Source organism: Mobula birostris, chromosome 3, assembly GCF_030028105.1.
Source record: "Mobula birostris isolate sMobBir1 chromosome 3, sMobBir1.hap1, whole genome shotgun sequence".
NCBI classification, from domain to species: domain Eukaryota; kingdom Metazoa; phylum Chordata; class Chondrichthyes; order Myliobatiformes; family Myliobatidae; genus Mobula; species Mobula birostris.
In genome coordinates, this window is record NC_092372.1 from 228,287,507 (window position 1) to 228,313,197 (window position 25,691).

The 25,691-nt window shown below is 47.0% G+C and overlaps 1 protein-coding gene across 3 annotated transcripts in view; it reads right to left on the bottom strand.

The window, feature by feature from the left end:
• Positions 1-430: 430 nt before the first annotated feature.
• The window catches only part of zftraf1 (zinc finger TRAF-type containing 1), a 154,490-nt gene continuing 129,229 nt past the window's right edge, over positions 431-25,691 (bottom strand). For all 3 annotated transcript variants that reach the window (XM_072254287.1, XM_072254289.1, XM_072254288.1), the window contains 2 exons: positions 6,117-6,328; positions 431-2,969 (listed from right to left, as the gene is read on the bottom strand). In XM_072254287.1, coding sequence (XP_072110388.1) covers positions 2,578-2,969; positions 6,117-6,328 — 604 coding nt within the window. In that variant the 3' untranslated portion in view covers positions 431-2,577. The remainder of the gene's footprint in view (positions 2,970-6,116; positions 6,329-25,691) is intronic.

Here is a 25,691-nt window from a genome sequence, read left to right on the forward strand (position 1 = left end):
CCACTACCCTGTGTAAAAACTTGCCCCTCCCATCTCCTTTGAAATTACCCCCTCACAGCTTAAATGCATGCCCTTTGGTATGAGACATTTCAACCCTGTGAAAAAGATATTGTCTGTCTACTCTATCTATGCCTCTCATAATCTTGTAGATCTCCCCTCAGCCTCCGCCACTCCAGAGAAAAGAACCCAAGCTTGCCTGTGTCCTCCTCCATAATAGATTGGCAAGGTCCACCTGAACTTGACCTTTCACTGTGAAATGTCCCCGCCCCGTGACCTGCCCTTTCTGTAAATGTTTGTGGTCTGTGAGGATTAGTCAGAAACAGACATTCAGTAATAAAAATAAGATACGAGGCTGACAGACTGAATATCCGGGATTCTTGCACACTTTCCGTGGTGACCCAATGTAGGCTGAGTGACTTGTACACCAGTGCGAATTATAATCTAGATTTTATGGTATTTGAACTATACAATACAAGTGGGTACAGAAAATAAATGGTAAGAACCAACACTATCGTTTTGGTACCAGACAAGACCCCAGAGCCTCCGTACCAATTGCTTCTTTAACCATTCAGAGTTCCAGTTCAGTGGGACAAAGGTTAAAAGGGGCTGGTTAAAACCATTGGTTGTGCAACTGGACACAGTTCTGGTCAGCAGGGCGTGGGAGGGTTGAAGTGCTGGTCACAACAGCAGTTGTGGTGATACAATCCAATGAGCAGGATGACAAATCGTACTGTCCAGGATGCCTACCCTTTGTAACTGTACAGTCAATCCCTGTGTAACCATCGGCCCTTCAACCCATCCAGCCCATGCCGAGGACACTGTGTAATTACGGAGTCACTGGGCTAACCAGGGTAAGTAAGGGCACCCTCCTGCGTAACTGCCCAGAATGGCCACGTAGTGACAGTGGTAAATCGTTACGTATTCAGGTTAACAGCACGGAATGGGTGGGGCAGGGTGTTAAAAACATTTGAACTATTGAGAAAAATGCTGAAACGTTTAGTGCTCTTTCCTCTGGAAGGGCGTTAAAAGGTGACCTGGTCACGGCCATCGAGGTGAGGGAAGGGCGTTTCACAAGGCATATGCAGGAAAACTGCTTCCACCGGTGGGGAGGCCAATACGATGAAACATAAATATAAGATGACAGACTATAAACTGAGGTGGGAATTGAGAGTAACCCCTACCCTTGGAGAGCGGTGAGAGTGCGCACCTCCTGGGCAAGGAAGAGAGTGGGGCACGTGGGTTTATGGGGAGGCTGGGAGTGGAAGGATCTATCAGATGAAGGAAGGTGGCCAGAGGCCGGTGGAGGGGAAGCAGAAACGATGACACAGCCTCAGTGGGACAGATGGCTTGTTGTGTGCCGGAGATCGGCGTAACAGATATTGGCTGTAAATTGTTCTGAACACCCAAGGGTGAAGGTCACTTGCTGTGTAACCTGCTTTTTCACATTAAGCCTGGAACAGATGCTCATTCACAGACTGGAGACTAGGCATGGTTGCAGCCCTCGTGTGCTGGGCACTGTGTGATCTCAATGCTGCACATTTGACCTGTGGTTGTCACACTGCAGCAGTGTGACCGGGGGGGCGGGGGGTCCCTGTTAGTCATCAGGGCTGTTTATTGGTCTAGATGATCACCAGAATAGCCTGGGATGCCCACTGCTATTATGGTCAGATCTGAGTGACCCAGAAAGGAGAAATCCACAAGTTGAGATTCAAGATGATACACAAAAGGATTCAATAGATGATAAGCTACAGATTTGTTCACCCAGTGGGTGTGGAGGTCTGGAAAATGCTGGCCGAAAGGACGGAGATGGCACAAAGCCTCATCACATTTAAACAGTAGCTGGGACATACTAAACTTTCATCTATGATGAGTGCTGGAAGTGGGATTCCTCTGCCAGCATGATCACGAGGGGCCGAACAGCCTTTTACTGTGCTGTACATTTCTCAAGTTAGTTAGGTGATTCTCTCCTGAGTTTACATCCTTGGGGTTTATGTACTGTTGTTCTTACCCACCCAGCACACGTCAGTCTCGCTCAGCCCCTCTCAGACAAGTGGGATTGGTGAGTGGGAGGTTCTTTGTCAGGAGTCGGTGAGCGGAATGTTTTTCATCCGAGGAGACTCTCCTGCGGGCACGGAGCAGAGGAGAAGGGGGACAGGAAAGAGGACAGGAGTGTTGGAAGGGGAAACGACATCCATCTGTGGTTGGTCATTTCAGAGAATGTCTAGCCAGGGCATACAGGACAGTGAAAGGAAGGAGGGAGGGCTGCTGAAGACAGATTCTGACCGCTCTTCACCACATTAGTGATTCTTGATTCCGACACTGCCCCCTCCCACTCCCACTACAACCGTCTGTACAAGAGGCTACTGAACAAATCCAGGAACTGTTTCAAGTCTTGGGTAGTTACAACCACATGCAGTGAGCAGACATTTGTTATTTTTTGTCCCTTTTCAAGGATTCTCCTTGTGTTTTGAACATCAGACTGGTGTTGACCGGCGTTCTCGAGGTATATGGTTCAATGATGCCAATCCGTTCAGTTGCCTCCCTTTTCCCCACCCCCCCACAACCCGCCCACTGCTCCTACTTCTGAATCTGAAATATAAAGAGCCTCAGGTTAATGTTTTTGGCCGCCAGCAGTTTGTTGCACTCGACCGAGTCTATGATGGGCAACGGTAAATAGTCTGTTTCATTCGTCTCGTTGGTGAAGGCGAAGTGGTAGATGACGGGGTTGATTTTGACATCGTCGTAGGGACCTTTGAGCAGCAGAAAGGAACATTCCATCGGGGAGTTGACCTTGCTCTTCAGGATCAGCTGAAAGGAGAGGGTGCGTTTGCAGGACAGGTTGGGGTTGCGTTCTGAGTCGTTGACACGCGCCTTCAGCACCCACGTCTGGTTGAGTACGGTGAAGCGGGGCGTCTCATAGTACAGCCGCGTGATGAAGTCGTCTGTTCGGTAAGGCCGGAACTGGACTTCTGCCAAGGAAGAGGACAACTACAAATGAATGGAAACCCCTCCGAACCCCTCAATCCCCCATCCCTCTGAACCCCTCAGTCCCCTATCCCACCAAACCTCTCAGCCCCCCTAGATTACCTGTCTCCCCCCGAATCCCACAGTCCCCTGGCCCACTAAATCCAAATCCCCATTCCCACTGAACCTCCCAGTCTCCCCAAGTTCCCCCATCTCACCAAACCCCTCAATCCCCCATCCCTCTGAACCTTTCAATCCCTGAGCCCCCCATCCCTCCGAACCCCTCAGTCCCCTATCCCACCGAACCTCTCAGGCCCCCGAGATTCCCTGTCTCCCCCCCCCCCCAAATCCCACAGTCCCCAATCCTACCGAACCCCTCAGTCCCGTCCCACTGAACCTCCCAGTCTCCCCAAGTTCCCCCATCCCACCGAACTCCTCAGTACCCCGTCCCTCTGAAACTGAGTCCTGCTGAATTCCCGTCCCTCTAAACCTCAGTCACCCTCAATCCCCCATCCCTCTGAACCTGTCTCCATCCCTTCCCAACCCCTCAGTCCTCAACCCCATCCCTCTGAACCCCTCAGTCCTCCTGTCCCTTCAAACATCCCACATAGAACAGTTGCCTCCCACACTGCTCCACGCTGAGGTCCACAACAGACCCCCACCCCACTTTGGGGTACACAACACATTCCTATACCACAATGGGTCTATAACCTACCCTGAATCACACTGGGGTACACAACATAACCCTGTCTCACACTGGAGTACACAATGTACCCCTATCCCACACTGGGGTCCATAACCTTCCCCCGCCCCACAAACTGGGATCCACAACATATCGCTATCCCCACAGGGGTCCAAATGTACCACCTGTCCCACACTGGGGTCACATCGACCCGACCCATGCTGGGGTCCACAAGGTGCCCCCGTCCATCTCTGGGGTCCGCGAGGTGTCCCCGTCCCACACTGGGGTCCGCGAGGTGTCCCCGTCCCACACTGGGGTCCGCGAGGTGTCCCCGTCCCACACTGGGGTCTGCAAGGTGTCCCCGTCCCACACAGGGGTCCACAAGGTGCCTCTGTCCATCTCTAGGGTCCGCAAGGTGTCCCTGTCCCACACTGGGGTCCATAACATGCCTCTTCCCCACAAAGTACCCTTTCCCCTTGCTGGGGCTGATTGCTATTACAAAGGAAAAAGTGCTGGCAAACTGAAAGGTCTTAAGGTGGATAAGTCACCTGGGCCAGGTGGACGACATCCCAGAGTCCTGGGAGAGGTTGCTGAAGAGACAACAGATGCATTGGTGATGATCTTTCAAGAATCACTTAATTCTGGCATGGTCCCAGAGGACTGGAAGATTGCAAATCTCACTACACTCTTTAAGAAGGGAGGCTGACAAAAGAGGAAATTATAGGCCAATTAGCCTAACCTCAGTGGTTGGGAAAGTGTTGGAGTCCATTATTAAAGACAAGGTTTCAGGGTACTTGGAGACTAATAATAAAGTAAGTCAAAGTCAGCACTGTTTCTGTAAAGGGAAGTCTTGCCTGACAAATCTGTTTGATTTCTTCGAGGAGGTAACAAGCAGGGTGGACAAAGGAGAGGCAGTGGATGTCATTTACTTGGATTCTCAGGTGTTTGATAAGGTGCCACACATAAGGCTGCTTAACAAAATAAAATCCTATGGAGTTATAGGAAAGATACAGGCATGGATAGAGGAATGGCTGAGAGACAGGAGGCAGCGAGTGGGGATAAAAGTGGGCCTTTCCTGGTTGGCTGCTGGTGACCAGTGGTGTTCCTCGGGGGTCAGTATTAGGGCCGCTATCTTTCACATTGTTTGTCAATTATTTAGATAATGGAATTGATGACTTTATGGCAAAATTTGCAGATGATATGAAGATAGGTGGAGGGGTAGGTAATGCTGAGGAAGCAATGTGATTGCAGCAGTTCTTAAAAACAAACTGGAAGAATGGGCAAAAAAGTGGCAGGTGGACTACAGTGTTGGGAAATGTATGATAATGTATTTCGGTAAAAGGAACAATTGTGCAGACTATTACCTAAAGTCACTACTGTGCCTGGAATGGGCTGCCAGCAACGGTGGTGGAGGCAGATACGATAGGGTCTTTTAAGAGACTCCTGGATAGGTAAACGGAGCTTAGAAAAATAGAGGGCTATGGGTATCCCTAGGTAATTTCTATAATAAAGACATGTTCGGCACAGCTTTGTGGGCTGAAGGACCTGTATTGTGCTGTAGGCTTTCTATGTTTCAAAATGGGGAGAAAATTTAAACATCTAAGGTACAGAGGGACTTAGGAGTCCTCATGCAAAACTTCCAGAAGGTTAATTTACAGGTTGAGTCTCTGGTAAAGAAGGCAAATGCAATGTTGGCATTTATTTCAAGGGGAATACATATAAAAGTAAGGAGATAATGCTGAGCCTTTATAAGACACTAGTTAGGCTGCACTTGGAGTGGTCAACAATTTTGGGCTCTATATCTCAGAAAGGATGTATTGTCATTGGAGAGAGTCCAGAGTAGGTTCATGAGGAAGGTTCCAGGAATAAAAGTGTTAACATATGAGGAATGTTTGGCAGCTTTGAGCCTGTACTCATTGGAATTTAGAAGAATGCATGGGGATCTCATTGAAACCTACCGAATGTTGAAAGGACTAGATGGGGTTGACGTGGAGAGAATGTTTCGTATGGTGGGGGTATCTAGAACTAGAGGGCACAGCCTTAAAATTAAGGGCGAACATTTAGAACAGAGGTAAGGAGGAATTTTTTTTTAGCCAGAGTAGTGAATCTGTGGAATGCTCTGCCACAGATTGTGGTGGAGGCCAAGTCTGTGAGTATATTTAAGGCAGAAGTTGATCGTTTCCTGATTGATCAAGGCAGCATAGGATATGGTGAGAAGGCAGGTGTATGGGGGTGAGTGGGACTCGGCATCAAGCATGATGGAATAGCGGAGCAGACTTGATGGGTTGAATGGCCTAATTCTGCTCCTATGTCTTAGGGATTCTATCCAACCTGCCCCTGGCCCAGCAGGATTAGTCTCAGCGTCATACTGTGATGGGCATCTCTGCTGTGGCCTTCCTGGTGCCCCTGAACGTCTCCTCAAGGAGCAGTGCAGGCATGGATGAGATACTGGAGGTGGTGCTTCTCTTACCTGTGTATCCTATCTTCTCAAAACTCAGCAGGTTGAAGATGCTGTTGTAAAGCTGCATCTCCTTCTTGTGGTTTTGGTCCATCTCATCCAGGATTTCCATCAACTCGTTGCCAGTCTTGGTGGGGTGGCCACATTCGCCTTCATGAGCTGTCAGCTCGTGGTAGGGTCCCTGCCACGGGCACCCAATCCGTTTATACTTGCACTGCATCACCCTGGCACAAGGCAGAAACAACAGCATTAGAGGGCAAGTGACTCAACTTGAAGAGCAACGTGGTCGCATGACCATCAGTAACAAGCATGGGCACTAGCCGCCCCAGCATCAAGGATATCTTCAAAAGGCAATGCCTCAAAAAGGTGGCGCCAATCATAGACGGGGTGGGGATAATAGAGAGGTTGATCAGATTAATTGTCTGGGGGAAGAAAGTTTTAAGATGGTGTGAAGTTCTTTTTTATTGTAATAGCCCTATAGAGCTTTGCAGAAGAGAGCTTTTGGAACAAGCAGTTTGCAGGATGGGTGGCGTCCGGCCCGCTTTTTTGTCCTAGACACATACAAGTCATGCAGTGACGGTAGACGGCCACTGTTTCTGCCAACCCAACAATTCACCGTATATTGTGAGAGGGTGCTGCACCAAATCGGACAGTAACTAGCGGCTGACGTGAGGACGCTCTCTGTGATGGCAGTGTAGAGCTGCACCAAAGTATTTTGGGGAAGATGGAATTTTATCAACTGTTTTATTATTTACTTTTAGGATTGGGCAACTTTTACCAGCTACGTTAAATACCCTTGAGCAGGTGGAGGATGAGAAGTCTCCTTGAAGTGCATCAAGGAGGTAGCAGAAATAAATGTGGGGACTATTTTCTAAACGGGGAGAAAATCCATCAATCTGAGGTGCAAAGGGACTTGGGAGTCCTTGTGCAGAACACCCTGAAGGTTAACTTACAGGTTGAGTCAGTGGTAAGGAAGGCAAATGCCACATTAGCATTTATTTCAAGAGGTCTAGAATACAAGAGGCTTTATAAGACACCGGTGAGGCCTCACCTTGAACATTGTGAACAGTTTTAGGCTCCTCATCTAAGAAAAGATGTGCCGGCACTGAACAGGGTCCAGAGGAGTTTCATAAGGATGATTCCAGGAATGAAAGGGTTATCATACGAAGAATGTTTGATGGCTCTTCATTGAAAGGCCTAGACAGAGTAGATGTGGAAAGGATGTTTCCCATGGTGGGGGAGTCTAGAACAAGAGGGCACAGCCTCAGGATAAAGGGGCGCCCTTTCAAAACAGAGATGTGGAGAAACTTCTTTAGCCAAAGGGTGGTGAGTTTGTGGAATTTATTGCCACAGGCAGCTGTGGAGGCCAGATCGTTGGGTGTACTTAAGGCAGAGATTGATAGGTTCTTGATTGGACATGGCATCAAAGGTTATGGGGAGAAGGCCGGGAACTGGGGTTGAGGAGGAGATAAAGGGATCAGCCATGATTGAATGACAGAGCAGACTCAATGGGCCAGATGGCCTAATTCTGCTCCTATATCTTATGGTCTAAGTGCTGTGGTCCCTCTGGGGAAGGTGCTCTCATGCTGCTGTTGGGAAACAAATTTTAGCATTCAAATGCAGTGACAATGAAGGAACAGCTATAGAGGCTGTTGTGGGGTCATGAGGAGGAGAGTTAGGACTTCATTACTTGGAGTGTAGGCTGTATAAATCAGGAACAGTGCAGACAGAGTGAACACACACAGTCCATTTCCCAGGGAAAGAGACCCAAACATCTAGAGGGAATAGGTTTAATGTGAGAGGGTAAAACCAGCTCCACCATGGCCACTAGCCTCCCCACCGTCGAGAACATCTTCAACAGGCTTCATCCATCATTGAGGACCCCCATCACACTGGACATGCCCTCTTCTCATTGCTACCATCAGGTAGGAGGTACAGAAGCCTGAAGGCACACACTCAACAAAGTTTCTTCCCCTCTACCGTCTGACTTCTGAATGGACACTGAACATGATTTCACTTTATTCTCCCTTTTTAGACTACTATTTTTAATATATTTCTCATTGTAACATGGAATTTTTTAATGCATTATACTGTACTGCTGCCAGAAAACAACTAATTTCACAATATATGTCAGTGATAATAAATCCAATTCTGACTTAAAAGTGAACGGTGGGGCAACTTCTTCACTCGCAGAGTGGTGAGTACATGAAACAAGTTGCCAGAGAAAGCAATTGGGGCAGGTATCATAACAACATCTGGATAAGTCCGTGGATAGGAAGGTTATGAGTCAAACGTGGGTGATTGGGACAAGCTTAGGTTGCTTGGATAAGCTGAGCTGAAGGACTCGTTTTCCTATTACACTTGATCTCCCGAAGGCCATCTCGTCACATCTGGTGTTGCACTTTGGGAGAGCAAAATGTAGAGAGACAGCACAGTTAATGGCAGGGTCCGCAGCTCCATGACAGTGGTTGCACAGCCTGAAAGAGTCATGGAGCACTACTGCACAGAAACAGGCCTTTCAGCCCATCTAGTTCATGCCCAACTGTTATTCTGCCCATACCCAGGCCATACCCCTCCCATCCATGTACTTATCCAAACCTCTCTCAAACGGTGCAGTCAAACAAACATCCAGCACTTTCGCTGGCAGCTCATTCCACACTCTGAGTGAAGTTCCCGTTCATGTTCCCCTTAAACATTTCACCTTTCATCCTTAACCCATGACCCTGTGCTGCTGCCTTTGCTGAAAGGGGACTGACAGTTGTCATCCTCCAGTCACCTGGTACCTCATTTGTGTTCCACAAAGATTTAACCATCTCACTTAGACTGGCAGACAGTGCAGACTAGTACAACTAATACGCCAACACAGTTTTAATTTGCTTTACTTTTAGAGATCTTACTCAGTTGGATAACAAAATTTTGAGTGAATGCAGCAAGATTAAAGGGCCCTGGAGTGTTACAGGGCTTATGGGAACTAGGGCCACTGTGAGTTAGATAGGTAGATGGACAGACAGACAGACACTTCATTAATCCCAAAGGAAATTATAGTGTCATAGTAGCATCACAGGTGCACAGATATACAAATATACAATATTAGAAGAGAAGTAAGAAAGAATAAAAAATAAGTTACCTCAAACAGTCTAACAGGAGGGGGTCATCACACCCCCAGCTATAGAGCCTAATGGCCGAGGGTAAGAATGACCTCAGATAGCACTCTTTGGAGCAGCACAGTTGTCTTAGTCGATTACTAAAAGTGCTCCTTTGTTCAGCCAAGATGGCATGCAGAGGGTGAGAAACATTGTCCAGAATTGCCAGGATTTTCTGTATTTCTACCAGAGCCTTCAGTGTGTCCAGTTTGACTCCGAGAACAGACCCAACCTTTCTAAACAGCTTACTGAGCCTGTTGGCATCACCTATGTTAATACCATTGCCCCAGCACCCCACCACATAGAAGACTGTACAGGTGACAACAGACTGGTAGACCACGTGAAGGAGAGACCTGCATACTCCAAAGGACCTCAGTCTCCTCAGGCAGAGGAGGTGATTCTGGCCCTTCTTGTACACAGCCTCATGGGGGACATGGGAACCAGGAGAATCTGTATGTTAATGGGACACAGGAAAGAGAAAGGGTAAAGGAAGAGCAGTGGACGGGAAATCCCATTTTCTGAAAAAAAGGGCATTTTGGATGGAAACCCTCATCATGAGAACAAATGTGGCAAAGATGGAGGAACTGAGAAGGGAATGGTAAGTGACAGGGTGGAGGTGTAGTCAAGGTTACAGTGGGAGTTAGTGCATTTGTAAAAGATGTCAGTATACCCTTTGCCTCTTCCACCTATCACCTCCCAGCCTCTCACATTGTCCCAAAACAAGTAAAAGGTTTTAAAAACAAGCATGCCACTCCAATCTGCACCATAATTCCAGGAGAGTATGGGAATCACTTAGAGGACAGGTAGACAGATTTATTTGTCACATGTACATTTTAATATACAGTAGTGAAATGGCCATCACAGCCTGAGGATGTGCTGGGGCATCCGCAAGTATCCTGCCATGCTTCTGGCACCAATACAGCATGCCCACAACTTACTAAGCCTAACCCATATGTATCTGGACTGTGAGAGGAAACCAGAGCAACCAGGGAAAACCCACGTATTCCATGGGGAGGACGTACAGACGCCTTTCAATGGACACCAGGATAAAAGAGCAAACTGCAGAAGACCCAAGCAGTAATATTGTGTTAACCGCTGTGCTGGTATGACGTGGCACTAACCACTACACCCATTGTCAGCCGATTCATCCTGCCTCCCCCACGCCTGCCGTGCATCCCAAAGAGACAGCACTTCTAACAGACCAGCCTGACGTGTTCATTTTAAACAATTTCAGAAAAAAACTGCGAGCTGGGCAATGCTATCAAGATAATCATGTACTACCGATCCCTAAATGCCCCTGGAATCCCCTCCGAGTGGAGGTATTTATTGGGGAAGGGGCTCCAGGATTAAGACAATTAAGAAGGGTCCACAGTGTGTTTCCAGGTTGAGAGGATGTGGCTTGGAAAGAATGTAGAACAGTACAGCACAGGGCAGGCCAGCCAGCCCACAATGTAGCCGCACACTAATTAAACCCTGCACCTTGACCATACCCCTCTCGCTACATATTCCCATGCCCATCCAAGAGTTTCTTAAGTCTCATCTGCCTCTACCAACACCCCTGAGCCCCACCGCTTGCCCCACACATCTCCTTTGTATTTTCCCCTTCTCACATTAAACATGTACCCTTTAGAAAGAGACATCAATATACTGGGATGGGCAAGGTAGCAAAGTGCATTACAGCGACAGGGACCGGGGTTCAAGCCCACCACTGTCTGCACTGAGTTTGCACATTCTCCCCGGGACTGCGTGGGTTTCCTCCCACACTCTGCTGCCTGTTCGTAGGTGAATTGGTCACATGCATGTAGATACATCTGTTTATTTTGTAATATGATTGGTACAACATTGTGGGTGTATTATATGCATAGTCACTCATAATTCATGCGTAGTCTGAAATTAACTTTGTGAGTAATTATGTCCTGGTGCCTATAAAAGGAGCTCATCACTCTAAGTATGAGAGATAGAGGCGGTCAGGAGTTTAGAATAAGTATGGAGTACGGAGTGATTATTGTGTTTTCTTTATGTTACTGGCATTTTTATTCACTAATTTTTATAAGTTTGACTTTCGACACACCTAATAAACACCCTTGCACTAAAGTGCTCAGCGACTCCAGCTGTTTTTTCTTTGGTGAATAGAGATCATAACGTGCATTTTTAACATATGGTGTGTGGGCTTGATCAGCAGGAAAGGCCTGTTACGCTCCCATATCATAAAATCAAGTATCAGAGGTGCCCCAGTTTGCCAACCTCTCCTTATACCACATGTTCTCCTCCAATCCTGGTAAACCTCTGCACTCTTTCCAAAGTCCCCATGTCCTTCTTAAACACGAGAGATTCTGCAAATGCTGGAAATCCTTCCTGTTTGAGGTGACTAGAACTGAACGTAACTTCCCGACCTGTGAAGTGAAGGGAAACCTGTAGGCGGCAGTGTTCTCCAGCACTTGCTTTCTGGAGACGGGCTGTGGGTTCAGCCCAGCCGAGGATTTGCAGCAACACTTTGTAAGAGTGAATAGATGCTTATTGTGATTAATAGGGAACCAATGAAGCAGGCAGAACAGGAGCATAGCAGTTAGCACTATCACTTTACAGCATCAGCCATCAGTGATCGGGGCTTGATCCCCACCACTGTCCATAAGGGGTTTGTACGTGAACATAGAAGAGGAATAGGAACAGGCCATTTGGCCCACAGTGTTGTGCCAACCAGCTAAAAACAAATCAAAAACACCCAAACATTAATCTCTCCTATCTACACCATGTCTATAACCCCTCCATCTTCCTTACATCCACGTGCCTATCCAAGCGTCTCTTAAAGCCTCTAATGTATTTGCCTCGACCACAATACCACGCAGTGCATTCCAGGCATCCACAGTTCTCTAAGTGAAAAAACCTTCCCCTCACATCCCCCTCTCACCTTCAGTGCATGTTATTCTTAAACATTATTAAACATTTCAACCCTTAGAAACAGACACTCTCTGTCCACTCTAGCGATGCACTCTTCTGAACCCTCTCCAAGACCCCAACATCCTTCCTATAGTGGGGCGACCAGAACTGTACACAAAACTCCAGATGTGGCCTTATCAAAGTTTTATAAAGTTGGAACATAACCTCCTGACTTCTGAACTCAATGCCTCAACTAATAAAAGCGCCTTCCAGGTGCCCTGGTCTCCTGCAGTACAGGTTGGGGTTACTAAGTTGTGGGCATGCTATGTTGGTGCCAAAAGCATGGTGACACCGTATTTCTGGGAGCAATTTGGAAGGTGCTGAAAAGAATCCCAAAGAAGCCGAAGTATTCTGAGGAAAGGTCTCGGCCTGAAATGTTGACTGTTTATTCATTTCCATAGATGCTGTCTGCCCTGCTGAGTTCCTCCAACATTTTGTGTATTTTGGTATGGATAGAGGATTGGCTGATTGGCAGGAGGCAAAGGCTGGGAATAAAGAGACCCTCTTTAGATTGGCTACCGGTGACAAGCGGTATTCTGCAGGGGTTGGTGTTGGAACCGGTTCTTTTTACGTTTATGTCAATGAATTGGATGATGGAATTCATGGTTTTGTGGCCAAGTTTGCAGATGATCTATTAAAAAGGTACACCTCTGCATTCATTCTTTCTAAACCTGTCTTTCTTGTTCACCTTCAGTCAGAACAAAAGCCCTTTCGCTCGTCATATCCATTCTATCCTATTCTAACCCCATATCCAGCACTTGTAAGCGTTGTGAGTGTATCGAGGTAACTACACAGCACAGGACTATGTGCATTATAATTAAAACTGTTGCACAACAGACAAGCAGTCATCTCACAACCAACAGACTACATCACAGGTCTATAGCCCTTCTGCATGGAGCTGTGAATGAATAAACAGCTAATGGGTGAAAAACATCCTCAGTCTCAACAACACTTGACCATAAGACATAGGAGCACAATTAGGCCATTCAGCCCATCAAGTCTGCTCTACTATTCCACACACCGGAATACAACATGAATGCCAAAGACAAGACCAGGCGTTTGCAAATGCCTTCAACCAAAAATACTGAATGGGGATGATTCATCCTGGCCTTTTCCTGAGGTTGCTCCCTCGTCACAGAATCAGGCTTCAGCCAATGTGATTCAACCTGACCGTGGACAATACGAGATAGGTGGTGCCTGCCTGTTAGGCCTGATGTCCATTCGTGGCACATTGATGTGCCTACTTACAAAACCCCTTTGACTGTCTCCATTACCTTTCCTGGCAAAGCATTCCACATATTCACATTCTCTGTGCAGGGATGTGTAAAGCTTTATTAATGGGGCACTTGTTGACAGAGGGTGGTGGGAGTGTGGAACGAGCTGCCAGTGGAGATAGTTGATGCGGGTTCAAATGCAACATTTAAGAGAAGTTTGAAAAGTATATGGATGGGAGGGATATGGAGGTGCCAAAGTCAAGATCAGGCATGTGGGTCAATGAGACTAGGCAGAATAAGAGTTTGGCAAGGTGTAGATAGGCCGAAGAACCTGTTTCTGTACTATAGTGTTCTATGACCCTGTAACTTGCCCTGCACATCTCCTTTCAACCTTCCCCCTCATTTTAAATGCATGTCCTTGAGTATTAGACATTTGAACTGTGAGAAAAAGTTAGTCCTTCTCAAAGTCCAAAGTATGCATACCACACACAACTTTAAGATTCATCTCCTTGCAGGCAGTCACAACACAAAGAAATACAACAGAATTCATGAAAACCCCCCACACCACAAAAACAGTCACATACATCCAATGTGCGACAAAGAAAGAACAAGTTGAGGAAATTTAAAAAAAGCAAACGATCCACAGAACATGAACCACACTCTGAGTCCCCAAAGGTAAGTCCACAGCCATGGAGCCAGTTCAGCGTTACAGCCGGTACAGGAGCCTGATGACTGCCGACCACAGCCGCCGAACCCCATCTACGCCTCTCATAATCTCATCAGGTCCCCGCTCAACCTCTACTGCTTTGGAGAAAGCAACCCAAGTTTGTGCAACACCTGCTCTCTGAACCAGGCAGCATCCCGGTGAATCTCTTCTGCACCCTCTCCAAATCCACGACAACTTTATTGTGATATATTTAGATTAAGTTACAATTCTACATCTGTCAAGATGTGAAGTGAGTTCATATCCTCTGGATTACTGCTCCAGGGCACAATTGTCAGCCCTGCCACCTGAACATCATTCAACAGAAGGAAACACACATCTTCTTTCACCTCCTCCGTCACTGATGACTGCAGCTGATCTGCAAACCACAAGCACTCACAAAAATGCAAATCTTATCTTCTGCTGCTGGATAAGAGCTAACTATAGTCCTGGGTATCTTCTGGGAAGTCTCAGCGTCATTTGTCTGAAGAACATTCTAAAAGATGTAGTACTCTTGCAATGTGGAGAGGATGTTTCCTATAGTGGGGGAGTCTAGGATCAGCAGGCACAGCCTCAGAATACAAGGATGACCCTTTAGAACAGAGATGAGGAGGAATTTCTTTAGCCAGAGGGGGTGAATGTGTGGGATGGCAGATGCAAGTTCTTTACACAGAGAGTGGTGAGTGCATGAAATGCCTTGCCAGTGGATGGTGGTAGAGGCAGGTACATTAGGGATATCTTAGAAAAGCACATGGATAATAGAGTAACAGAGGGTCATGAAGGAGGGAAAGGTTAGATTGATCTTACGAGTAGGTTAAAAGGTCAGCTGCTGTCTGTAATGAGTTTGTACATTCTCCCCATGACCGTGTGGATTTCCTCTGGGTGCTCCAATTTCCTCCCACATTCCAAAGACATATACTTTAAGGTCTGAAAGCTGTGGTCATGCTATGTTAGTGCCAGAAGCATGTGACACTTGCAAGCTGCCTCCAGCACATCCTCAGACTGTGTTGTCGTTGACACAAACAATGAATTTCACTGTATGCTTCAATCTACATGTGACAAATACAGATAATCTCTCTCTCTCTCCCCCAGTGCAAGGTCTGAGTGCCAGTCAACATTTAGGCTTTAGTAGGTTACAGTCTTGGATCTCTGGTCCGTGTACACTCAGTCATATTCCTAAATGTTGAATATTCAGCACATAGAGACAGGTTAACTGGTAGGAAGCCCAGCAGCAACACCAGTAAACAGATACCCAGCTGGTGTCCATGTCCTCACACACAACAACAGCACAGTTACAGTAGCATCCCATTACACAACTCTATCAGCATACCACACACAAAACACTGGAGAAACTCAGCAGATCAGGCAGCATCTATGGAGAGGAATAAACAGCCAGTGTTTTGGGTTTCGGCCTGAAACATTGGCTGTTTATTCCTCTCCATAGATGCTGCCTGACCTGAGTTCCTCCAGCATTTTCTAGGTGGATTTGCAGCATCTGCAGACTCTGAGACTATCAATATACATCTGCTTGACACGTTACAATACTATGAAAGAAAGGCAAATACTTTCAGCCCATTTTTCTCTTTTTCACAAAACTATAAACGTTTATTTATATAATCACACAAGGTACAGATATTCAGTATTTACAAGACAGTGAGTATACCCAAATTAAAATATGGTTTCTACCATCTATGAAACAGTCCGTGGGGCCCACCTCTTCCAGAAATCCCCCAATGTGCCCATTGCAACTGCATGCTCCCTCTCCAAGGACAGCCGGGCATGGACGTATCCTCGGAAGAGTCGGCCCGGGCAGCACTCTCCACCTTCTGCCGCCTAGACCCGTGAATGGCCATCTTGGGCAGGCCCAGGAGATCCTCCTCATGACCCACCCCTCTGAACTGTGTGCCCATATATGAGGAGGGCAGGACTAAAATACAGCCAGAACCTCAGCAGCAGCCCCTTGAGAAACTCAAACAGGGATGAAGCCAGACCCCATACAGTTCCTGGTAGAAGCAGGGCAGTTCCCACAGAGTGGTGTGGCTGACGCTGTCCACCAGGGTTAGCGTGGCCTCTTGCAGGCGGCGTCCCCAGCAGAGAAAGTGCATCTCCAGCACATGCCACCTTGGCGTCTGGTCACAATACAGGTATCTCTGCAGGATCCTGAGGCGGACAGCCGCCAGCTGGATGCGCACACACACCAAGGACTGACTGCCCTCTGCGATCACTCAGGCCAGCTGCAGAGACCCAATGCCTCTTAGTGGCCCAGATCTATTGCCCCAGAAGAATTCCACCAGCCTCTTCTGGGTCCTGGATACAAACACTGTATCACACCATGGAGGCGACCATCTGACTGATAACTAAAGCCTTCCCCCGGTATGAGATCGCACGAAGGAGGCCTGTTCAGCGCCCAAGCCGGGCAGAGATCTTTGTCTCCAAATCCCGTCAGTTCACCTGCCAGGTCTCCTCCGTCAAGCTCAGGTAGACACCCGAGTAGAGGAGGTGCACGGTGCTCCACGCAAATGGCCTCAGCCCCTCTGGTCGGGAGTCCACCTGATACTGACCCACCAAGAGGCCCGCACTCTTCTCCCAGTTGACCCTTGCAGATGAAGCAGCTGAAAAGACCTGCTGGCAGTCTTGCATCCTCTGCAAATCAACCGGGTCAGTGACCATGAGGAGGACGTCACTGGTGTAAGCCGACACGACAACCTCCATATCTGGTTCGCGCAGAACCAAACCCATTAACCTCCTGCAGAGAAGGCACAGGAAACCGAGTACAACTGTCCCGACATGGAGCACCCCTGGCACTCTCCCCTCCCAAAGCACAAGGGCGCTGTCAAGGACTCATTCACTCCGCAGTGGCGTACAGCAGTCGAATGTGACCCCGAATGCTTGCAGAGTCCATTCTGCCAAACGACTTCTTTTGGTTGACAGAGAGGGAGAAAGGCGATTGACAGACCAGCCTCCCGGCACAGGAAGATCAGATCCTGGACAAGGTGGATAATGTCCTGGATCGACTGCCCCAGGACTGTGTAGGACTGATCAGGGTGGACCACTCTGCCAGCACGGAGCCCAGACGATTGGCCATCGCCTGGGCAAATATCTTGTACTCCTCACTGAGGAGGGATATAGGACACCAATTCTGCAGGCAACAGATATCCCTTCTTTGCCAGCAAGACCATGAATGCTCTGTGCCAAGAGAGGGGCATCTCACCAGTCTCCATGCTCTCCCCCAATACCCCTGCATAATCAGCCCCTAGGATGTCCCAGAAGGCCTGGAGAAACTCTACCGTTGACCCAGCTAGTCCCAGGAACTTGCCTCTCTGCAACTGGTTGAGGGCTCTGGTCAGCTCCACCAAAGATAGCAGTGCATTCAGCTGCTCAGTGCCCCCAGTGCTGACCCTTGGCAAGTCCTCCCACAGAGCCCTGAGACCCCCTCATATCTGATATGCTGTTACAGTCCTGATTTGATGAGTCAGGTTAGATTACTATGCATAGTTTATCAAATAGTACACGCAGTATATATCTACAGAGCAAATACACATTGCAGTTGAGTACATTCCATAGAAGGACCATGGTATTTATACAGTGCCTTCACAAGCTCAAAAGTCATTTATAGCCAAAGAAGAGCAGTCACTGTTGTATGAAGTGTGACAAGTAATCAAGAGAACTGAAATAAATGAGCTGATAACACACAACACCAAATGTTATGGAACAGCCCACATTACTGTGCTGACTGTTTAACCCCTCACTCCTACATAGCCCCAGTACGGCACAGGAACAGGCCCTTCAGCCCATTGTGCTGTGCTGAACCAGTTAAATTAGTATTCAAATACCCAACTAAACTCTTCTGCCTGCACAATGTCCATATCTCTCCATTTTCCTCCCCACATTCATAAGTTTATCTAAACGTCTCTTGAACGTCTCAAATGTTTCCTGATGTCCTTAAAGTGTCCGCTCTATCTGGTAGGGTGTTTCACACATCCACCACTTTGTGTAAAATATCTACCTCTGACATCCCCCCTATACTTCTCTCCAATTACCTTAAAATTGTGCCCCCTTGTATTAGCCATTTCTGCCCTGGGAAAAAAGCTCTGACTGTCCACTCCAGTTGTGCCTCCTATCACCTTGTATTGTACACCTCGATAAAGTCAGCTCTCAACCCACAAAAAAATGCTTGCGGAACTGAGCAGGTCAGGCAGCATCTACTGAAGTGAATAAACAGTCAACATTTCAGGCCAAGACCCTTCTTCAGGCCTGGAAAGGAAGGGGAAAGGCGCCAGAATAAAAAGGTGGGTAGAGGGGAAGGAGGAGAAGGGCGAAGCCAGGTGAGTGGGAAAGGTAAGGGGCTGGAGAAGAAGGAATCTGATAGAAGGGTGAGGTTATAGGCAGGAAGAGGGAAGAGACCAGAGTGGAGAATAGAAGAAGAAAGATGGGAGCGGAAAAAATACCGGAAGGAGAAGTCGATGTTCATGCCATAGGTTGGAGGCTACCCAGATGGAATACAAGGTGTCACTCCTCTACCCTGAGAGTGGCCTCACCATGGAAGAAAAGGAGCCACGAACCAACATGCCAAACAGGGTTGGGGACTGGAATTAAAATAGTTGGCCATTGGGAATTCCCACTTACGGTAGATGGAGCAGAGGTGCTCAACAAAGTGGCTCCCCTATTTACACTGGGTCTCACCAGCACAGGGGGGTCACGTTGAGAGCACCAGATACAAGAGACAAAGTGTTGCCTCACCTGGAAGGACTGTTTGAGGAGGGGGAGGAGGTAAATGGGCAGGTGTATCATTTCTGTCACTTGCAAGGATCTGTGCCGAGAGGGACAAATGAACAAGGGAATCTGCAGAAGGCAGAGTCGGGGGCGGCGGGGGGAGGGCAGGTTTGGTGGCAGGTAATGAAAGTGGTGGAAGTTACAGATAATAATATATTGGATGCAGAGGCCCATGGGGTGGTACACGAGGAGTGGAGTAGCTCAATCATTGTTAAGGCAGAGGAAGGATAAGGAGAGTGCAGATATCTGGGAAGTCACCTCTCATTCTCCTAACTCACTCAACCTATCCTTATAAGACATGCTCTCCAATCTAGGCAGCTACCTGGTAAATCTCCTATATATCCTCCCCAAAGCTTCCACTTCCATTCATAGGAGCAGAATTAGGCCATTCGGCCCATTTACACTGTTCTGCCATACCATTATGGCTGACTTATTATCCCTCAATCCCATTCTTCTGCCTTCTCCCCATTATCTTTGATGCTCTTACTAATCAAAAACCTATCAACCTCGGCTTTAAGTATACCCAATGACGACCGTTACAGCCACCTGTGGCAATGAATTCCAGATTCACCACCCTCTGGCTAAAGAAATTCCTCCTCCTCTCTGTTCTAAATGGACACCCTTCTACTCTGAGACTGCTATGGAGAGCTAGCTTTGATGGTAGATATAATTGCCTTGATGGTAGAACGCAGAGGGTAATGGGAGAAGAACAAACACTTGGGCTGTTTTCTCAGGAGTGCTGGAGGCTGAGGGGAGATCTGATAGAGGTTTACAGGTTTCCGCCGCCATCCAAAGGTAGAGTGTTCCTATGAAACGGTTCATAAGCCGGAATGTCATAAAGCGAAGAAGCAATTACCATTTATTTATATGGGAAAAATTTGCGAGCGTTCGCAGACCCAGAAATAACTTACCAAATCATGCCAAATAACACATAATACCTAAAATAACAGTAACATATAGTAAAAGCAGGAATGATATGATAAATACACAGCCTATATAAATTAGAAATACTTCCCTACAACGATTGCCTGCACTGTTCTCCGTAGCGAAAATCTCACGCAAGTGCTCTCAGCAGAAACACGGCGCAAGCGCTCTCCAGTAAACTTTAAGCTATGAAGCTGCCAAATCATACCAAACAACATGTAAAAATACACAGCCCATATAGAGTAGAAATAATGTATGTACAGTGTAATATCACTTACGGGAATCGGGAAGACAGCGCAGAGCACACTGATGATGGTGTGTTAGGCTGACTCGTCGGAGGCTGGGGTGGTGCAGCGGCCTCCACCCTCCGGGCAGCGAACCGATACCAATCTGTGAAGCATGCAGGGATCCAGCGGTAGCCAGGAGGCACCCAGCATATCTTTAAGCAAAAAGCCGAAATAAACAAGCTAATTAATTAGGTGTCGCCTGGCACGTAAATGTCGGCCCAGATCAGAGGCGATTGCCGATTGCGTCGTCTCTGATCTAGGCCGACAATTACATGCCGGGCGACACCTAATTAATTAGCTTGTTTATTTCGGCTTTTTTCTTAAAGATGTGCTGGATGCCTCCCGGCTACCGCTGCATTCTCCACGAATCAGTATCTGTCCACGGCCCGGGGGTTGGGACCATTGGGGTGGTAGGACATGGGGGTGTCATCTCATCATCCATCAGGGCAGGCAGGTCATCTTCTTCTATGTCTGCCTGCTTCGATGCTGAAGGTCGATGTTCGTCGTCTGCTGTGGCTGATGTGGAAGGCTTGCTTGACTGCTGAGCCTCGCGCATTTTTCTATCATACAGTTCTTTGTAAGCATTCAAACCATCCTGCAAATATGCCCTAAACTGACGTACACTTTCAAAATTAAAGTCGTACTTTATCATTGCAGCGAAAATCTCACGTAGTTGCTTCACATTCAGTTCCTGGACTACTTCACTTTTGCTACTGCATTCGGTTTTGATTGTTATCCTTTCCTCTTCCAATTGCATCAGCTCTTCATCTATCAGTTCTTGGTCATGGGATGCCAAAGCCTCTTCAACATCATCTTCGTCAACTTCCACAAGCCAAACTCACTTTGCCCTTACTTCGTTCACCACGATTGAAACGCTTAATCATGTCTAGTTTTACACTAAGTGCAACACCCTTACGAGTTCTTTTAGGCTTTTCCAATACCTTAGAACTCATCTTGCAAACGGCTGCTCACAGGCACGTGTTTAAGCAATGCCGGTGAGAATGTTGTTCCGAATCTGGGGGAGAACAGCTGCTCGGGGCGTGCGGCGCACTGCTTTTTTTCACAGCGCTACTTTTTTCATGCGCTGCTTTTTCCGAACGCAGCCTTTTTTCGTAACAGTGAAAACACCTTCCATTAGCAAAAACAGGTAAATAATGTCTTTCGTAACAGCAAAGTTTCGTAAAGCGAACATTCGAAAAGCAGGGGACACCTGTATAAGATTATAAGAGGCACAGATAGAGTAGACAGACAGTATCTTTTCCCAGGGTGGAAATGTCTTATACCAGAGGGCAGACATTTAAGGTGTGCGGGGTCATCTCAAAGAAGATGTGAGGCAAGTTTTTACACTGGGAGTGGTGGGTGCTATTGGATTCAGGTATTTAAATCCAAGGTTCTTTTCAAAGTTAGGATTGAGGCACAAAACTTGTGGCTTCACGATCATTTTATTATGAGTTGACAGAACAAAAAAAATTTGAAAAGTACAGTGACAGAGGTCTACTAGCTGAAGAAGAGAGAGAAACTAAAGATGCCGCGTTGCGTAAAACAATTAAGAAAATTTCCATTCAAATCTGTAAATAAGAGAGAACCAATTAGAAAGAACTTATTCAAATACTGCAGTTCCAAGTTAACCAATGAGAAAGCACTTATTCACTTAATTCACAACAAAGAAGCTTCTAGAGCTTTCCAGAGATGTACTAAACTGTTAAGTGCATGCTGTAGCCACTTGGAATCATAGTAAGCAGTTACTTGTATATAGGTAATTATATAAAATACAAGCAGATAATTAATTTTAAGACTTCAAAGAAATTTCAATTAAACAATCTAATCTAAGAAGACAGATCCAATAGTACCCGGAAAGTGCAGCCTGGGGTGGTGGTAGAGGCAGTTACAATAGGGACCTTTAAAAGACGTTTAGATAGATATATGAATGTGATAGAAATGGAAAGATGTGGACATTGTGTAGGCAGAAGAGATTGGCCATGTGATTATTAATTTATTTGAGGGCTGAGGGGCCTGTTCCTGTGCTGTACTGGTCTTTGTTCTATGTTCTGAAATGCTGGGGGATCTCAGCAAATCAGGCAGCATCCATGGAGAGGAACAAACTGTCAAAGTTTTGGGTCAAAACCCTTCGGCATAACTGTTAAGGCTGTTTTTCAGACTGGACGCCCATGAGAGAAAATCTGCATATGCTGGGAATGCAAGCAACACACAAAATGCTGGAGGAACTGAGCAGGACAGGCAGCATCTATGGAAAAGAGTAACCAGTTGACTTTTCGGGCTGAGACCCTTCATCAGGACTCCGGTGAAGGGTACAGTGGCATCCTCACCGGGTTTCGAGGTGAGGGGTCTCAGCTACAAATCTGGCCGGCTCCTTGCACACTTTCCATCTGTGCTGGATTGAGCATTGAGCTAGCAACTTGGCCTCGTAAAAAATGCACAAATGCTAAAGTTACTGCCCGATTCGCTACAAGGCGTGGAGAGGAACAACATGAATCTATTATTATTTTGTGCTATTAACTTAATTTTTTGTAATATATAGTAATTATATCTTTGCACTGTACTGTATGTCAGTGATAATCAATCTGATTCTGATTCTTTTCTGCTTTTGGCAGGGACCACTCTTTGTTCACCCCACACCGTCCTTTGGCCCCTTTCTAGGAGACGCAATGCCTTTAAGAACATTATCTACAGGTTTTGTTGTTCACAGGTTGGTGAGGTGGTGAGCACAGGTGTGCCTGGAAACTCAGTGCATCCCAAGGTCAGCCAGCACTCATCGACAGCAGTGTAGTGGTTAGCACAACATTGTTATAGCTCAGGGTGTCGGAGCTCAGAGTTCAATTCCGGCACGATATGTAAGGAGTTTGTACGTCCTTCCTGTGTGGCGCGTGGGCTTCCTCTGGATGCTCTGGTTTCCTCCCAGAGTTCAAAGACATACTGGTTAGTAGGTTAATTTGTCATCATAAGTTGTCCTGTAATTAGACTTGGGTTAAATCGTGGGTTGTTGCATGGTGCGGCTTGCTAAGCAGAAGGGCCAGTTCCACACTGGATCATAAAGATAAAAATAATATACATCTACTGTATAATTGTGATTCGTCACAAATTCCGGCTGCTGCCACGATAGAGTCACATGGTGCGGGAACGGGCTACGAGACCACAAAGCAAATCAGGGGGAAACCTATATGCCTGAATTATGCCCGTACGCCTCTCGGCCTCTCCTATACTTGGAGTATTATTCAGTTCTGGTCTCCTCATTAAAGAAAGGATGTGGGAACTTTAGAGAGGATGCAAAGGAGATTTACCACAAGCCTTATGTGGAAAGGGATCTCGTGTCTTTATTATTATGAGGAAAGGTTAAACAAGCTAGGGCTTTTCTCTTTGGAGTGAAGGAGGATAAGACTTAACTTGATAGAGGTGTACAACATGATAAGAGGCGAAGATTGAGTGGACAGCCAGAGATATTTCCCCAGGCTTAAAATGAGTAATACAAGGGAGATTATTTTAAGTTGATTGGAGGAAATGTGGGGTGGGGTGGGGGGTTGGGCAGGAATTTCAGAGGCAGAGATTATGGATACATTAGGGATATTTAGTGGGCACGTGGCCAAGTGGTTAAGGCATTCGACTAGTGACCTGAAGGTCGTGAGTTCGAGCCCCAGTCGAGGGAGCATGTTGTGTCCTTGAGCAAGACACTTAATCACACATTGCTCTGCGACGACACCGGTGCCAAGCTGTATGGGTCCTAATGCCCTTCCCTTGGACAACATCGGTGTTGTGGAGAGGGGAGACTTGCAGCATGAGCAACTGCTGGTCTTCCATACAACCTTGCCCAGGCCTGCGCCCTGGAGAGTGAAGACTTTCCAGCCGCGGATCCATGGTCTCACAAGACTAACGGATGCCTTTTCTTCCTTTTAGGGATATTTAAGAGACTCATAAATAGGATGATTAAAAAACGAAGGGCTATGTGGGAGGGAAGGGCTAAGCTGATCCTCGAGTAGATTATAAGGTTGACAGTAAGTGATGGGCCGAATGGTCCGTATTTTGCGGTAATGTTTTATGTAAGGCCAAGCCTGGGAGAGGTGGATGGAGCCCAGCTGCTAGAAGGGAAAACAACATTCGATAAGTGGAAAGCATTTAAAAGTGAATTAGAAAACGGTTGGAGTCAGCAGGTCAATCTGATGTAGCGAGTCACTGATGTAGCAAAGGACGTTGAAGGGTTGACCAGGAAAAAGGGGGAAACACAGATTAGGAACAAGGAAATGGTATGAAATGAATCCCTTGATTAGTGGATAGGAGAGAAGAAATAAATTAGGAGAACAAAAAGGTTACTATCCCCTAAAGGTCCCTGACAAACAGTATCATTTACCATCGTTGCACTCCAAGGTCTCATAGCGACTCCATCCTTGTATGACTCTGCATCCAACTTCAAAAAACCCTCTCAGACGCATTTTACATTTCCAGCCTGTAATGTTGAAACAGGTTCACGACTGTCAAGAGGTGGGCTGTCCTGAGGAGGGCATGTTTTATTCTGATTGGTGAAAGCCACTTCCATCGTGATTGGTTAGTTTAGAAACTGCAACCGCTTTTGCTATTGGTTAGCTGCCTGGTGTCCAGTTTCAAATATCCTGGGTATATAGAGAGCACGTGTGGAGGTTCTGTCTCTCTTCCTGTGTTTCAGGCAAGCAGTGCACACGGCAATTGGGAAAGTATGCTTGTGGGCGTTTTTTAACTAAGTATGTTTGTTGAATATTCAAGCTTTGTGGTTTCTGTAACTTGGGGAACATGAATATTTGGTCAAATTTTTACTGTTTGTAAATAAATAATCAATATACCTATTCACAGACAGTGCTTTCTGTCTCTCACTTGCTGGACCAGCGAACCTGATTGAACATTACACACCCACATCCAAAAACCCCTTGCACCTAAGACAATGCCGGTCAGTATTGGGAAAGTTAAAATCTCCCCCACCACCATTACTACAGCACCTTTGTTTTTACACTCTTCTAGGATTTGCCAAGTTATCTGTTCCTCTAACTCCTCCCATGGTGTAACCTCAAAGGATTACCTACTTCCAATTCCTAAATTGTAGTCTGGGGCCTCTCTGAACCAGCATGGAATGTCTGATTACGCACATCGTCTACCTCACCCCTCCTCGCCCTCAGGAACATAGGATGGCTGATTGTGGATATCGCCTACCTCACCCCTCCTCTCCCTCAGGAACAGGGGATGTCTGATTGTGGACATCACCTGCCTCACCCCTCCTCTCCCTCAGGAACAGGGGATGTCTGATTACGCACATCGTCTACCTCACCCCTCCTCTCTCTCAGGGACAGGGGATGGCTGATTGTGGACATCGTCCACCTCACCCTTCCTCTCTCTCAGGAACACAGGATGGCTGATTGTGGACATTGCCTACCTCACCCCTCCTCTCCCTCAAGAAGAGGGGATGGCTGATTGTGGACATCTTCTACCTCACCCCTCCTCTCTCTCAGGAACAAGGGATGTCTATATCACTCCAGTGTACCCTTTGCCCTGATGTAGGGTCTCCACTTGAAATGTCAACTATTCCTGTCTCCGCAGATGCTGCCTGCCCTGCTGAATTTTTTTTGACC